The 17,727-nt window shown below is 39.0% G+C and overlaps 2 protein-coding genes across 8 annotated transcripts in view; both read right to left on the reverse strand.

Moving 5' to 3' along the window:
• Nucleotides 1-12,640, reverse strand: part of slc16a4 (solute carrier family 16 member 4) — a 36,265-nt gene extending 23,625 nt beyond the window's left edge. For 2 of the 7 annotated variants that reach the window (XR_014871514.1, XM_085145716.1), the window contains exons 1-3: nucleotides 12,029-12,640; nucleotides 11,591-11,668; nucleotides 3,409-3,546 (exon numbers count right to left, since the gene is read on the reverse strand). The gene's annotated coding sequence lies outside the window, so the exon portion shown is untranslated. The other 5 variants (XM_085145717.1, XM_085145719.1, XM_085145721.1 and 2 more) reach the window with 5 other exon arrangements.
• Nucleotides 12,641-12,765: 125 nt separating this feature from the next.
• lamtor5 (late endosomal/lysosomal adaptor, MAPK and MTOR activator 5) lies at nucleotides 12,766-17,464 on the reverse strand. Its single transcript, XM_085145723.1, has 4 exons — nucleotides 17,311-17,464; nucleotides 17,155-17,216; nucleotides 14,522-14,639; nucleotides 12,766-13,133 (listed from the first exon to the last, which is right to left on the reverse strand). The coding sequence occupies exons 1-4, from the start codon at nucleotides 17,343-17,345 to the stop codon at nucleotides 13,073-13,075; spliced, it is 276 nt and encodes a 91-aa protein (XP_085001849.1). The 5' UTR covers nucleotides 17,346-17,464; the 3' UTR covers nucleotides 12,766-13,072.
• Between the last annotated feature and the right edge of the window lie 263 nt (nucleotides 17,465-17,727).

The following is a 17,727-nucleotide window of genomic DNA, read 5'->3' on the forward strand; positions in this document are numbered from 1 at the left end:
AAATTTCCCAGATTCAAATCGAAGTGAATCGAATCGAATCGAATTAAATCGAATCGTGGATCGAATCGATTCTGGACCTTGTGAATCGGAATTGAATCGATTCTAAAAATCAGTGACGATACCCAGCCCTAGTCCTAACCACCTGTTTGTCCTAAGGCTTTTGTAGCCAGCATTGCTAACTCAGTCTGACTTAGAAATGTATAAAAAGCCAGGACCAAACTAGAGAGAGAGAGCACACAGAGCGGATTAAATGGGAATGAATTGGGCCAGTGTAGTGCAAGAAAAGTATTTCGCCCTATGTGCGGTTAACAAGTTGTCCTTAGAGAGTGCTTGAGCGCATGTTTGTGAATGTGCCGAGTTTCAGGGTTTGAGCGACAGGGGACTGGAGTCCAGCACTTTGTAGTGTGGTGTTCACACTGTGTTACCGCAGATCTTTCATGCAAACCTTCTCTTTGCAAGACTTCATATGTGCATCTGATCTAATACAGCATTTCAGTGAGGTTACTGTGTGTGTAATGTTCTCCAAAACCTGTTCCTAACCTACATTTCCTTCATACTGCTATCAATGAAACTACTGCCCACAAAAACACTATGAGAACAAATATTTTGCAGCTCCACCCACTGAGTGCAAGACTTTACATGACATCCACACTGAGCAACTTGTGCACTTTCCCGTGAAACACTTGCAATTATATTTTTTAAGTATGGCAAATCCAGTATTTATGACATCCATCTAACAATTCAGCACATCCGTATATACTGAATTACAGTCTCCCGCTTCCTAACTGGCAAATCACCATAAATATTTGCATGTAACCTCCACATTGCATAACATGATCTTGTTTGTGAAACCTTTCACAGAGTAATACCTGTGAACGTTATTTTATTTATTCAATTAGCTCTCCCTTCAGAATGAACAAAAAATGTCTCTCTAGTGAGCATTTTTACCTGTGACCATTTACCTGTGACCATTTTTACCTGTGACCATAAAACCTTTTATGGTCAAACCAGGCAGACACACCTAGCCTGGCTTTGTACTATTCAAAATAAACCCACTTATTATCAGCCAGCTGTCGTTGATGTGAGGCAATAACAAAGTTTTCTCAGCATGCAAGCCTCTCCCTAACCTGAGAGCAAACTGGAGCTATAAAATCAAAATTCAAAGATCCAACATTAATGTTAAGTCACCGTGTCTTGAACACACTCAAGCACTCTGCTTTAGGTTTAGCTGGCTACAATTAGCCTAAACAGGGGTCTAAACCAGTGAGATAATTCAAACTCTGAAGTAAAGAATATTAAAAATATCCAAAGGCCTTTATGCAAATTATCCAACCATGACAGTACACCTATTAGACTAGTTTAGTGCTCACTAGAGAGACATTTTTTGTTCATTCTGAAGGGAGAGCTAATTGAATAAATAAAATAACGTGCTTTATTTCCTTTACTACCAGGATGAACTTCTGAGAAGAGGTATGAGGTTTTCAGGGATCTAATGGAAGAATGTGTCAACTTTAATTCACCTGATTCTAAAGACAAATGTTTTTGAGTACAGGGGAGACACTTAACCCCCCTTTGTGCTCAATTAACTCATTTCAACAGTTTCTATTCTCCACTATGCAGTATCTATGGCAACCTGATCTGTGGGATAATATTTCTGGTTTATGAATTGGACTGAACTTTTTTATACTGTGAACAGGACAATGGCAATCACTGGTGACTGGACTAACCTTATTTGAGATGAAAATGCAAAAAAAGCAATCGCATTCAAGAGTTTGCATTTCCAATTTGCAATCTAGACAGCACTTGATTTTGAGTATTGACATTTTTTTCTCTATTAATACCTTGGGCTACTCTGAGGTTTTGCTTAGAAATGACGGCAAAAATAAAAGGTATTTTAACTCTTCATCATTCTAAGTTTCTTTTTATTTCTCCTTTCCTTTACAGAAGTGGACTAGTGCAGCCTGCAGGTCAGTTTGTCGAAACCTGCAGATAAACTCAGGCTAAGAAAAACAACCCAAACTAGAGAAAAAAGAAAATAACTTATGAAGTTAAATATGACAAATTGCCAACTAAATATAACAAAAGACAAAAACAACTTACAAGTACAGCCACTGTTTGACACCATTGTCTGACCCTTACAAGAAGCTAAACTCGTCTCTATGTATCCTCAAGTTCACTCCAGGAAATATTTCATAACTGTGTTTCATCTGTTATCCAAAAGAAAACTGTAAATAGGTAAAACAGTGTTTAACAAAAAGCATATTAATGAACATAATCTCAGACTGTTTAAAATCAACACATCACCCAACACTTTCCCAAATGTGCCCCTCCTTTGTACTGCAGTTGGCACATTACTTCGGGATCTTGATTATAAAAGCAGCCTGGTTTGGCAGCTACTGGATCCAAACCCGAGGAAAGCCAAATACAGTTTGAAGGAGAGGTGAGAAACAGATTAATTAAGTACACATCTTAAAATGTGATATATTTCATTATTTTAGAATCGTACATGCAGGTTTATTCTGCTCTGGTTGGACCTTCTTGCCCACAGAGGCTTGAGTTTTCTGCTTAAGTTTCCCAAAAATGTTGTGTCAAATTTTAAAAAATAACCAAAAAAAATGTGCTCCATTAACACACTTAAAAATATATATATATTAATGTTAAAAATATCATTAGAATAACACCCACAAAATCTTTCACCTGGTTATTTGTGTCCCAATTGATGTAGCTCTGCACCCCACTTATGGGGCCCGGCTCATGGTTTTAGAACCACGTGCTAAGAGTAATATGAGACTTTAGCAGCTGGAGGGTTCGAATCAGGAGGTTCCTATAGCATAACAGTATGAATTTCTTCCAGCTTGAGCTGAAGTTCTGATGGCACCAAAAAAAAACAGGCACCGTGGTTTTCAAACTCCCAACTCATACAAGTTCTCGTCTTTTGGACTCGTGCACAGTAAACTCAAAGACTGTTTGTCTCTAGAAATTATGTCAGACTCCTCTTAATAGCATTTTCTGTGACCCCAATACTGCCCCCCCCCCCCCCCCCACACACACACACACACACACACACACTAGTTCTATAAACACATGGCACTAAAGAGATCAAGGAAACCTTTGCAGATATCAGATCTCTTCAGTGAGGTCTTATATTCAGAGGTTGCAGAAAAAGAATATTCAAAAAGCGTCAACGCTATACAAAAAAGAAAAAAAAATCAAAACTCCACTAATTATATATGCATAATAACTGAAATGGAGACAGAATATAATTATTATTCCATTATTGTTCCACCATCCTGCAGAGTAACAGTTCTCTTTTCACCTGCTGTGAATGACTATTTAATTCGAATTACATTTTAAGATGTTTAAATCGATTTCTTATTCAGATGAAAATCTTCCTTTAGTAGAGCTTACCTGTTATGTTTTGTAGGTAGAATCCCTGAAGGCACTGTAGGTGAAGAGAAATCTCAGAAGTCCTCGTTTCTGAGTGCCACCCTCAGAATGATTGAAGGGCACTTGGAACTACAGCTGCACCAAGATCAGCTTCATAACCTACAAATATAAGTGAAATAAAAACAGAAGAAATCATTGTGTTGAAGCATATGTTTTAGCACCTGTCAATGAGGCACCATTTAGAAAGAAGAAAGATAAATAAAACCACAGAGCCTGTAGGGAAATCCATTACATTAGAATCAGTGTTGGGGAGTAACGGAATACATGTACCGCCGTTACGTATTTAAAATACAAAATATGAGTAACTGTATTCCGTTACAGTTACCGTTTAAAAAGGTGGTATTTAGAATACAGTTACTTTGTTGAAATAAATGGATTACACGGCGGTACTTCCCTGTTTCATATTGTGGCGGGTCAGGACTGTTTGGGTTTTGTTTGACAGCTACGTTCTGTTGTTCCAGGTGGCAGCGTTACGGTTGCCATGGTTACAGGGTGACGTTCTCTCGCTGCGCGTTTCCTGGGTGAGAGAGCGCCATTTTGTTGTTGTGCTAAGCTAATAGGCAGAATGCTACAGGTATAGCTCTAAGACTCGACTGTACGCTGTGTTCCTGTTTTCCTCCGAAACAATAAGTTCCGTTGGAGCAGCCTTTCAACGCCTCTCTCTGTCTCTCGCTAGCAAAGTTGACCCAGACAACAAGTAAAGCTAGTTTTCGGCTACGAGTCCGACACAGAACCCACCGTATTAGCCAGAGGTCCCTTTACTATGGTTCAGACCGCAGACCTTCAGTAACAGTAATAAATCACAGCAATAGTACATTCATGTAGTTGTAAACAGCATGATAATATATTAAGTAATCCAAAGTATTCAGAATACGTTACTCTCCTATGTAGTTACTTACTAATAGGGATGGGTATCGTTTAGGTTTTATCTGATACCGGTGCCAAACCGGTACTTTTGAAACGGTGCCGGTGCTTAAACGGTGCTCGAACCGGTGCTTAAAGAATGGAGAACACAAAATTGGTCCAAAAACCTCTCATGTTTAACTGTTTCCCACTTTTTATTTGGTCATTTTTGCCTTTTTGGCCAGGGTGAAGGGAGTATCTGCCATCAAACAAGAAGACAGCCGCATGTAGCTATGATGGTGTTTGCTAGTTCACCTTACATACATTAATGTAATAACGTGGTTAGCCTACTCAACGTAAATTATACACGAACAACATTAAGCTACTCACGCAGAGAAGAACGGCTGCTGCTGCATCATCATCCTCATCATTTCTGCTACACTGGCAGGGCTAGGGGCCAGGACTCTACTCTTCAGCTTTTTGGGGGATGTTGCTAACTCTTCGTCCGATAACAGGCACCACACCTGCAGTAGATGCGCTCGGTGTGAGGTCTCGCAGCAAGCTATCAAATACGGCGCATTTTTCGGCTTTTAAAAAAAACGCTATGCGTCGCCAGGTGTTTCATCGGATTTCAGGTGTTACCTCCTTTCCACAGTATCACCTTAAAGCACTTGTTGCAGGCTGCTGAGTTTGCATCTTTTGCTGTGAAGTACAGCAAGACTTTTGACCGCTTTGCCTTGGGCATTTTTAATCTGTAGTAGTGATGGGTCGTTCGCGAACGAAATGGCTCTTAGAGCCGACTCTTTGAAGTGAACGACGGGAGCCGGCTCCTTATCGCGAGCCGTCACGTGGGTTTTTTCTCTCTCTCTCTCTCGCACTTTTTTTCGCTTCACTCCGCACGCGAGCCTTGTGTTTTACGCTGGGCAGAGGGGGGAGGGGCGGTAGTTACTCAGTAGCACAGGAACAGAGCGGGAGGGAGAGAGAGAGAAAGAGAGCCAGGGACAACAACGTCACATTAGAAAGGTAAAGTAATCATCCACAACTATTTTCGGTTGCAGATGATAAAGGATGTAGAAAGTTTATTCATGCAGGCCCATATGACAGAGAATATGCATCTTCTTTTTGTTTTCATATTTTAATTTATATTTAATTGTGTTGTGGTTTGCTGTGTTTTGTGTTGTTTCATTTTAAATTTGTTTAAAAGGAAAAAGCTGAAAATTTAAATAGTTAAAAGTTGAAATGTGAATAGTTGGTTTTTGTATTATATGATTTATTTATTATATTTTATGTGGAGTGAATAAATAAAAGTATATTTACGGTGGCCCCTACAGAAAAGCACGTACAAACTCCGAAGCACGTAAAAACACGTAAAAACTCCGAAGCACGTAAAAGCTCCAAATCACGTAAAAACTCAAAAGCACGTAAAAATTCAAAACACGTACAAAAGACAACAGAAGTGCTCCAGGATAGTGTTGAGCTTTTGTTACCTAGTGGCTACACAAGCCAGCAAGTACCAACGACCGGATTTGGTGTGTGGTAATAACAGGTAAATGAACATTTGTTTTAAATTATTTGAATATATATGAGTGCCTGTGTATAAATACACAAACAATACACACATGCTTTCAATTGTGTAATTTAAGTGATCTAGTAGCTCTGCTTTGGAAGTTCAGTTCATGCTAGAAATGTGTTTTGGAGTTTGTAGTGCTTTGTCTCTAGGGGCCACCGCATATATTTATTATAAACATATATAAATAAACCCACTTTGTTTTACGTTAGTAATTCCTTTTGTGCATAATTTTATATTATTGTTAATAATAAATTAATTAAAGCAACAAAACAACCTGAAGAGCCGGTTCGGAGCCGAAAGAGCCGGCTCTTTTTAGTGAGCCGAACCGAAAGAGCCGGATCTCTAAAAAGAGCCGGAAATCCCATCACTAATCTGTAGCTCTGCTCTAAAAGAACTTACGTACCTGGACCCGCCTACTATCCCCGGAAACGTAAAATGATTGGCTAGAATTCAAAGTGTATCACATCTCAGGAAAAAAAAGCACCGAAATAAAGCACCGAAATGTGCGCTGCTTTTCGGTCTGGTTACTACCGTTTATGTCAGAACCGGTGCCATCATGGCACCGGATACCGGTACCCATCCCTACTTACTAAGGTGGAAAGTTTTCTGTTTTTTTGTTTTTTTCTTGTTTGTTTGTTTGTTTGTTTTTGCTTTGTTTGCCTTCTCTCACCCCAACCGGTCGCAGCAGATGGCCGCCCCTCCCTGAGCCTGGTTCTGCCGGAGGTTTCTTCCTGTTAAAAGGGAGTTTTTCCTTCCCACTGTCGCCAAAGTGCTTGCTCATAGGGGGTCATATGATTGTTGGGCTTTTCTCTGTATCTATGAAGCGCCTTGAGGCGACATTTGTTGTGATTTGGCGCTATATAAATGAAATTGAATTGAATTGAATTGAATTTTATTATTTGCTTCGAGCCCTGTGTACAGAAGCTGCATGCTAAAAGATCTTTTGTTAAAAGGGTTGGCGTAATAAGCAAATGCTTCAGCCAATACCTTTTGATTAGCCTTGTCTCATGCTTTCTTGCTTTGTGGTAAATCTTTGTTCTGTCTTCACTGAGATATTTGAATGCTAATCAATAAAAACATATCACTCACTCCTCGAGTAACGTAACGGAATACGTTACAGAATACATTTTGGGGCATGTAATCTGTAATGGAATACATTTTAAAAGTAACCTTCCCAACACTAATTAGAATACAAGCAAACTAGTTGCATTATTGTTCATCAGTCGTAAAGAAGACCCATCAAGATGTAGTCATAAATGTAGAACAACGTAAAATAAATAAATAAATGTGTCTATTTCACCCAGAGAAGTGTCTTACCTTTCTCATCCCGAGCTACAAAAAAGTCTAAATCAAGTTATCCATGTGTTCCTGTGCTGTTGAAGTCTAAACTATGACTTTGAGAGAAGTGTAAACGCCTACAGAGGAGTTTGTGCTAAAAAAAAAAAAACAGACAGCCTATCTTGTTTAACAGGTTTTTAAGAAAATTGTGAAACAGAGGTTACGTGGTCCTTTTAAAGTCATGCATGTCAGCATTTTGACACAAACTATGACTGAAAGAGACATATAAAGCTCTTTAAGACTAGAGTTAACTAGGTGTAGTTATTCACTACAGGCTAAACAGCGAATAATAACTTTCTTACTTAAGTGGGCTGTGTCTAAAGACTTAGGGCTAATACAGGAAAATCAGCTTCATGGTGCAGCAATTGTACAAAAAGTGGGTCAAACAAAGATCACACTTCCAAAATAGTAACACACTTTACTCAGATATGGCAAAACATTCGATTGGGTAGGAGCCTGAAAAACAGGGTAGCTTGAGAACATACTCTATCACTGTAATATTTATAGTACCATGATTTGAAATTGGTGAAATGATCTCCCTGTGCTGCATTACTACTGTCAGATAGAGCCTGTAAAATGGGTTTCATTTGACCACAAGATCCAAAATAAACTGAATCCAAAAAGTACTCTAAAAAAATAAAGATTTTGATAAAAAAAAAATCAAAGGATGTTTCTATTGAACTGGGTAGCACCGAGCTCCACATGTAGGCCATAATGAAAGAGGGATGGAGTATAAATGAAAAGCAGGTTAGCGCAGAATTCATGTTAAAAAGGGCAAATGTCTTAAAAGGAGGAGGTATGTTACTTATAACTACACATAAACTACCATTTATTAGTCAGTTAAAGGCACATCAAGTGTGAGAAAAACAACAGCTGACTTCTTTAATACTGCCTTCATTTAAAACTTGCTGAGCTGGAGCACTTTCCTCTCTTCTGTCAGAGACGAGAGGAATTGTTTTGATTATATATCAAAAAACTAAAAACCTGTTTCTCAAAAAACTTAACCAAACTTTTCATTCTTGACCAAAGTTCTAAAGTTCCTTCACCAAACACACTTTTTAACCACACTTTTAACACTTTTATAATTTAAAGTTATGCGCTTAAATAATTATTGAATGGTTCTACAGTTTCAATGTTAATGCCATGCTTTTAAAAATATTTTAAATTGAGAGCCTACCGATTCAAATTCCCAGCCACGGCTGGCCTCAGCTGCTGTGTCAGGTGTCTCTGTGCACAAAGAAAGGCCCACGTGATCTCTCTGCCCCTCATTATAGTGGGTGCCTGCCTGACACCTCATCCCCTACCTGTGTGACTTTGCCTTCTTCCACCCTTACCTGGGTAATTACCTTGCCCAAATGCCGTTAATTGTGGCCCCTAATAAACAGCGATACTTGATCAAAAAAGGTCAACCTGTATTTATTTTAGCATTGACTAATGAAATTGATCTTTTTTCATCATTTTTCCATTAGATTTACCCAAAACCCATGAGGATGCAACCTATGTATGTATGACGTATGTTCAAACCTTCGGTTGTACAGTTCTCTAAGGGCCTGTTTACAGAAAACAGGGGCACAATCGAGATATCCGTTATCAGTGCTGACTGACAGCAGGGCTATTCAACTTCTATAGCAACAGGTAGGAAAATTACTGAGGGTCCATACAATAATGTATACAGTATAACTTTAATAGCTATTTTACTAGATGGCATCAAGTAGTCACGCGCATTCCTTTTCCTTTGTGGTATCATTTTAAGTGATTCTAGACAGCAGCCAATCCATATAAAAAAGTAGGACAGTCTTAATTATGATGCACAAAAAGCTATGTGTAAAAGAAAAAAAAACAGGACAAGAATAATTTGCTGGCAGGCACAACAAATGTAGCTGGTTGGATACTGTATAACTGTATACATCAGACTAACGTTAAGCTTACATTAATTCGGGGCCTGTTCATAATAAGAAAAACGCATCTAATTATATACATTAAGTCTTTAAGCAGGTGTATAAGTGTAAAATGCTCACAGTAAGACAACACAGTTATCAAAGTAATTATAAACTGACATGTCCATGGCAGAATCACAACCTGCAGCAGGTTCATACCCATATTTGTTTAAGGCGAAGTCACTAAAACAGTATCCAGACTAGCAGGGCTGTATGCACTATCACAACAATAGAAAAATAGATACTGCCATCTATTTTTCTATTGTTGTGATAGTGCAAACAGCCCTGCCCTCTTTGTAGTGTCACTAATACAGCATTACATGCTTTAGTAACATTGTAGACTAACCATACATACGAAAAAATGGGTAATTTAAAGTTGTTTCAGCCAATGAGAAAAGCCGGGCTGTCATTTCTTTGCTTGCAGCATTATGCAACCACCCCTGCATCCAATTTCATGAAACTGGAGGGGCGGGGGTGGGTGGGTGGGGAGTGAGGGGGTGGGGATAAAGGGGAAAGGGGACATGAGCAAATGAGAACCCAATGAATTTTGGGGCAGTTCTTTAGAGGTGGAGTGAATAGGGCATAGGTGGGTTTGGTTTGACGGAAGACGTGTCCCTCTAACTCGGCAGGGAACAGCATGCTCTCGTTGGGGATTGAAAACATTTTCATAATGGAAAGGGACGCTTTGTGCAGTGGGGTGCAGTGGACTTTTTAGCTTTACAGGCCAACACTGTAAAGCCAAAAGTCAAAAGTCCACTGCACCCTCACTGGAAATGCTGTTTGTAGCAAAGATAGAGTGCATTTGACCAATTCAATGTGAAAGATGCACTCATCAATACATTGCTTTTACACAGATGTTTGCCTTCTTCGCTTGCAACCTATTTGATAGAAAATAGGTAACAAGAACACAGCGCTAACCTCAGTAACATCCTCTGAATGAGTCAGGACAGGCATCCTATCCGACCAAGATTCTGTCCTCTTGCCACATAGAGGTGTGGCACACGGAGGTGTGGCAAGAGCAGAAGTTTTGCTTTTAGTTGATAAGTAACATACCTGATTTGACTTTCCGTGTCCTGCACTTTAAGCTTCACAGTTTCACTTCTGTCATTAACAGGCTTATCCAACACGCACTGCATAGATTTGATTGTTCATCATTTGTGTTTCCTCAGGCTGGAAAAGATGCATTTTCCAGGCAGAGGTCACATAAAAAGTCAAGAATTATTTCAGGTTTTTTCAGGTATGGTTGAGGTATTTACTAGATTAATGATGTTATAGACTCAAGATTTAATGAATGGATGATTAAATTAGTGATCTTTGCGCACAGCATAATGTCAAAACCTGCGATTAGTGAGCCTCGGCATCTGATCTTTCACTCCAATGATCCGAGCTACAGTCACCATCAGTAACTAAGACAACACCGTCCTGTGAATGCAGACTTAGTAAATAACAATATTTAGTTATAGAAGACCTTAAAGTACCAGGTTAGTTTCAAGCTGGCTTTACAATCTTTGACAAATTGACAGGAAAACTACTGGGTGTGTCTTAGTCTTAATACTTATTAAGTTAATGGGTGCTTTTTTCTCATGCAACTGTAAAGGAATTGCATGCTGTGTACTTCTGTGTGTTAGTCTACTTGCCATCTACCGTGCTCTGTTAACATGTCAGAGAAAGGAAAAAAAAAACAGTCATCCGGTCCAAAAGTGTTCTATAGCTGCATTAGTAAGAAAGACAACTCAGATTATTTAAAACTTTTAAACATGCTACATCAACCTTTAACCTTGTTCCCTATTAATTATCTCGCATTAAGTTTCTTCTTATGGATTTATCACCTCGTGTGCAGCTTGGGACCTGAGACTTGCTTGTTTATAATTCCACTTAAAAGTAAAAGGCATGCCCTTGCATGCAAAACCTGTGAAAATAAAAGATCGTGATGGACATAGTTGTGGTCACCTGTGGCACTTTTCATATGCACACAGGGCTTTGGAACCACACTGGAATCGTCCTATTCATAGTCTCCAGGTGATCAGCAGAGGAACAAGTCAACCATTTCAACATAACATGTTTTATTTGGAGTACTCCAGTCAACATAAAGTGTTAACAAAGCACAAGTATTAGTAATTAGGCCTGTTCACTGCCAGTGGCATACTTTTGTGTGGATTATGCATCGATAGCTGAACTTTTTTTTCTCCTGGGAGATTAAATGGGAGTTTACATCTCCTAGGAGATTACATAAACTACTACTTTGCTAAAACTCACAAAAAAGTTAATTTAATTATACTTCGTTTATTAATCGTTTATTATTGCTTGGTGACAGTCTTTGTGACTTTTGGTCCCATCAATCAAAATAACCCATATCTCCCAGCAGTCTTGCTTCTACATCAGGAATAGTGAGATTATGGCGCAAGCCTTTGATTTGCAGTCGTATTATAGTGGGGAAAAAACAGGGTGGTCTTACCTTGTGTAGCTGCAAGCCAGTCCTTATCTTCACTTCGCAGGCCGGTTGCATTGCGCCCCTCACTTCAACTCAGCACCGCTGCGAAGTGAAGAGAAGGGTCGCTCAAACAGATGTGAAAATTCAAGCAGACATGGGATGGCACTGACACGAGATTATATCTCTTATCCACCAGACCAAAAAAAGAGGCCCGAACCTGGACTGACGCAATCTAGGTGAAACTCTCTTAACCCCGAAATAACTTTCATGGGTCAACGAGGATACCGGTCTGTTTTTGGACAGTTAGATTTCTGTCTGTCTGAGCTTTGTGTGTGTGAGAACATAGATGTTTACCAATAAAAGAAAAATCCGGTTAAAATTTAATCCGAACATTTCGTTTTACTCATCTGAGGAATAAGTAAGTTGAAACGTGTTTGCAGTTAAAGAAGAAGCTGCTCGTACCTTTGATTTCCCCCTGCCGTCGACTTGCTTCTGTCCCGCTTTGAACTAGTTTGTTTTGACGCGTAATTTGGGGTTTTCTCGCTCGGAGCTTCTGCGCCCATGAAAGACGTGCGCGTCACCATTGAGGGACTTCTCGGCACAGAGAGACTGCTGCGGGACGTTTTTCTCCGGGGATGATCGTGCCATAACTTTGCCTCTATGCGCGGGACCCTCTGAGTTGCATCTCACATCTCAGCCTCAGCATCGCTCTCTGTGCCGAGGAGCCGCAGAGGGCAAAGCCTTCGCGGAGGAGAACCACGTGACTGTAGCACCAATGAGCCCCAATCTGAAAGCTCGGAGACTAGGAAGGAGAAAAAAAACCCCTCTGCGGTCAGAACCTTAGAGCGAGGCAGACTTTACTCACATTACACAGTCTAGTATGTGAATAGGAGACCATGTGCTATAGAAAGCAGGATAGGCGGGAACTATATCTAAAAATAGGCCATCTGCGAGCAATATTACAAAATCAGTGCAAGTTCTTACAGAGAGGAGAGCACCCGGATGATACCTGTTCCCACCTGCACCTACTCTCAAAACGACTGGGGCTTTATAGCAGCTCCGTTTAATGATTGCAAACTCTGAAACCAGTTTTTTCTCACCTCTGCAGCGAATATCCTCCAGCTTCTAAGAAAATGGCTCAACCATGTAAGACCGAGCAAAGGAGAAAACAATGAATACTTAACACACATTAGGCAATCTCAAAGTCAAGTTAAAGTTTATTAGGGGTTGTTACTCTGTGCACAACAGCCTTGAAATCAAAAAGACACAGGAACAGAGAGCGTTGATATAACAAAGCACGGCGCTGGTTTTGGAAACGATATCAAAGTAACAGTATTACTTTCAATTTAAAGAACAAGCATCTTCTTATTGAAATATGGAGTCTGAATATACAGAAACAGCAAATCAGTTTTTGGATTGCGTGAATGACCTTAATGTGCACACTTGTGCGTACACTTCTTTACAAAAACAGAGAGAGAAAAAAAATCCTCAGCGAGTCGGTTGTCTTCAAGATGCAATCTTATGAACTGCTACTGTGATGGTCCCGTGACTCCTCACCAGAATGTTTCTAAAGAACAAATAAAGATAAAACAAAAATGTAGAAACTCTGAGCTGATAAACAAAAACTGTACTGACAAACAGGGATTAGTCAAAGGTGACAAAGTTCAGGAAATGCTCTGTTTTTCTCTATGACATGTTTTCACCTTTGACTGATAAATCTTTTTCAACCTGTCAGTCGTACACTGCTAATATGATGATCAGTATGAGCAATCAATCAATGATTATTACTAAAAAAAAAAAAAAATTGTCATCATCATTACCACGAATTTCAGTAAACGAGGTAAACTAGCACAGAAAGAAAGCACCACTTCCTAGATTTCATCACAAAACCACAAATTTGTTCTTATCAAGTGGTTACAAATGATCAAACTCTAGAAATAATCAGAACAAAATAAATATAATAAATAATAGGAAACAGTCAAAAAACAATAACAACAAAAAACAGGCTCATCCATTGTCTCCATCCTATCACTTTAAAGTCTTAATTTTCTTTTTAATAACTTCTCCTTTATGGTCACAAGTATTTTGAGAGCTCATGTTAATGGTGCACCAGAAGGGGGCAGTAGAGCTGTAAAAATAAAGCCTTTCTGTCAAGCCTGTGATCAGTTAGAGAAATTAATCATTTGATTTTGGCCTGTTTTCAGATGTTTTTCGGAGGTACTGAAGATATGTTTAGCCTATTTTAGAGTTCAGAAATGTAGAATTATTGTAGAGACACTGACACTGCCCTCGATGTAATAAAGGCCTGAGTGTGTCATAAACTTAGGAGTAGATTTCTAGGAGACCTTCCCCCACTCGAGCTGTGAAAGTAAAACAAAGAGAAGTTAATGTTGAGTGGAAATTCCCCAGGTGAGACCTGGGTGGAGGTCTCAGTGTTTGTAATATGTTAACTCTGTTCTCTCTGAGATTACTTTTATGACCGGCAGGAAGTCACGTACACAGAGACACACACAGTGCTTTGACTGTTATGACGCACCCACACCTACATGCACTGTCGCTCACGTGCTCGTGCATACACACACAGACACACAGTTTGCAGCACACCATGGTGGTTTTTTGATAGGGTTGCTTCTACAAAACTGTGTTTCACAGACAAAGGAGTGAAGATCTGCAGAGGGACACCGGCCTTGCACGTCTTCCCTTCTAGAAGATGCATGCTTAAATGAAGATGAATGAAGGTTTTGTGAAAATGACTACTGAGTTCCGGTGCCGTCTCTGGATGCCCGAGGAATAAAAAGAACTGGGGTGAAACTGATTTCGTAACAGTACTCATCTCCCTGCATATTAATCAGTGCAAGCACAGACATGCTTGAATTCACTGAGATGGAGAAAAAAAGGAGAGATGAAAGTCAGTCAAACAAAATCCAAAAAGACAAAGGTCGTGTCAGTGCTCACCCCGACTCGGACTCCAGGCATACGGTTGGAGTTTCTGTTGGGTCTTTTGTGAGAGCTGCAGCTTGTTTGGCCAAAACGGACACAACACCGCCATGTTCATCAGACAGGGACCCGCGGCCTGCAAATAAAAGACTTCTTTTTAGAAAAAACACTCAAACCAGTGTTGATTAATTTCCCTTTAAGGCCATCGTGCATCTAACAAACTCATGTTGTCTAGCTTCTAGCTGAGGAGCCAAACCAACATTTTTTGATTTTAACACATTTCTTTGTTGATAAGGAAAACCAGGCTACACCTGAAGGAACAAATCCACGGTTTCGGACAAGCACGCTAACTTCACTGCGTTTCCAGGCCTACTCTTAGCAACAATCCAGAAAGTTTCTGCACCTGGTCAAGAAGTCAAGACACACAAAACCCTGGAAAACACAATTTGCTGTTTCTGCACAGTTTTTGTAAGATGAACAAAAATGAACATTTTACAGCATTATGTGGATAATTAGTTGGATTTGTCTGTAGATTTTGTTACGTTAGGACAGACAGTCTGTATGTAAGTTGAGTGGCTGCTGGCTCTAGGTTCATATTTACTACGCAGATATGAGAGTGCTGTGAATCTACTGAACTAAAACGTAGGAAGAAGTCAAATAAATACAGAAAGCTGTCAGAGAGTTAAACAGCAAAATTGTTTGGCCAGTAAGATTTTATTCATAATATTTTAATGAACTTTTTTTGTTTGTTTTGAAGCATATACTTCAAATACACACAACTATCACACCGTGGACAAAATCCATCGCAGTGAAAAGTGAGCCTGTGAGTAGAGAGTCTACTTGTATTTCAATGATATGAAAGTCTGATGGTGAAATGTAATAAAATCCACAAATGCTGATAAAGCAGCACATAATCTGGTGTAAGTGATAACCCGTCCAGCTGAGTTATACCACTATCAATATGCTAATTATGTTTTTGAATTAAACATACACGACACACAATTTGTTATTAAAGAGCAGCAATTTTTTATATCAGAGGAAACCTAGTAAAACGTTTACATTTACAGTGGTCCCTCGCTATAACGCGGTTCACCTTTTGCGGCTTTGCTGTTTCGCAGATTTTTTTGTGCAATTTTGCATGATTTTTATTTTATTTATTTATTTATTTATTTATTTTTACAGCGCGTTGTGTTCTGCGTCCCGATTGGCTGTAGACCATTGTCAATCAATCTCCTCCGTGCCGTGTCTCCTGTACAGTACAGAATGCGTTCAGCTTGTCAAATTTACATAAATCTTCAATCGCTAGCAGTGTGACTCGGAAGTGCTGTACTGTATGTTTGTACGTTTTCTCCCCAACAAACACAACAACGAAAATGTGTTGCACCGTCAAGGGCAACCGCGGGTGCCTTTGGTTTCATTCTATAATGCTGGAGATCATCTATAATAATTATAAAAAATAAAGTTGGCTACGTCGCGGATTTCACCTATCGCGTGTTATTTTTAGAACGTAACCGCCATGATAAACGAGGGACCACTGTACATTTGAAAAATACCGTCTGAAACATTGTACCCATGTTTGGATGATTTTTACAGGAACTACATCAAAGTTAATCAAGGGATCACTAAAACATCTATTAATCCTTGATAGAGCAAGCATAGGCGCAGGCTGCGCATGACTCTCAGTCATGTAAAAAAAGAATGTTTTCACGGGACTCGGTGGAGCACACTGCAGCCATCTATTCATGATGTTTAACATTTAACACATTTACCATGAGACATCCACTCATGGGAAGATTGTGGCATTGTGTGTTAACACACACCTGAATACTGCAGACCACCAAATCCCCAAAATTTCAGCTTTCATAATTAATTGTCTTTCATTCTCACTTGACTTATATGCAGAATGAAAATTAATTCTCCATCAGTGTAGTTAAAGTTTTTTAATTATTGTATTTTATTATTGTATTAGAATAAAGTATTAGTAGTGGATGATTTAAAAACAACTTAGAACTTATTATTCTAAAACTAATGATTACATTTGACTACAAATACAGCTGTAATATGTACAATGCTAATACTCAGATCAGTATACAATATAGTTTTACTACAATTTTAAGTTGAGAAGCTTCTATTCTTTTTGAATATTTTTTCCCTTCATAATGATGTAAGTGTGTCTTTCTGTTTCATGCAGTGACAAATGTCACTAACCCATTGTGATGAATGCTTTAGGTAGAAATTTTAGTATGGCCGTTCAGCTTCAACAATTAACAGATTGCAGGTTAAAAAAAAATCCCCACATTTCCAAAGAAATGCCCACAACCTTTTTATTATGAAGGAGCTTAACGTGGATTTTTTTTTTTAAATTAAATCTTGTGTTTTTACTTTGTTTATTTGAATTATTCTTTTGGTCTTGAATCTGTTTTATATTGTCTTATGTATTACATTATATGCTTATTTGTAGCCCTGTATTGATCAATAAGAACTTAATGTTTTCGTGAAAACAACACCACTCGGTACTCTCTCTCCCATCCAAAGCGTAATGACTTATGGCTAAATAAGCCATAACTTTGAGCATCTGAGCAGTGACACCAGTGCACTTTGACAAGTAAAAGGCCAGTTAACGTGAACTAGTTTGGGATTTCCTCACTTACAGCCCAGGTTGTGTCCTTGTTGATCCGTGCAGAGCACACCAACCACTGCTGGATTCTTCATGCTGCCACAAACAAACACACAGAAGGAGCGAAAGTCGCTTTAAAGGTCACAAAATCGTAAAACATATACTCAGTGCTAGAGTGGTTTTAACTTACGTATCATCGAGATGCTGTTCGAGGGTCGACTCCATTGTTATCAATCGGAAATAACTTAAATCGAAGTTTGTTCAATGAAGCTGTATATTTGTTGTTGTCTGCTACCTCAACGTTTCCGGGTAGAGTCAGCTGACTGTCACATGAACTAAGGGTCCATATGAGGACCAAAATATGCCAAGCGCGGAAATATACAATAGTATGTAGGAACAAGTGAGTCATGCGCATTGAAATAAAGCGTTTCGGGATTTAATGATGAATGATGCATTAAAATACATTCCCTCATTCATTTATTGGACATTCAGGCATTAATGAAGTCAATAATTATTTGATAATTCAATCGAAAATAAAAGGACTAATCATAAATAAATATTTCTAAATGAACTATAAATCCATTAATTTAATAAATATTTAAAATAA

This window comes from Neolamprologus multifasciatus, chromosome 20 (assembly GCF_963576455.1).
Source record: "Neolamprologus multifasciatus chromosome 20, fNeoMul1.2, whole genome shotgun sequence".
NCBI classification, from domain to species: Eukaryota; Metazoa; Chordata; class Actinopteri; order Cichliformes; family Cichlidae; genus Neolamprologus; species Neolamprologus multifasciatus.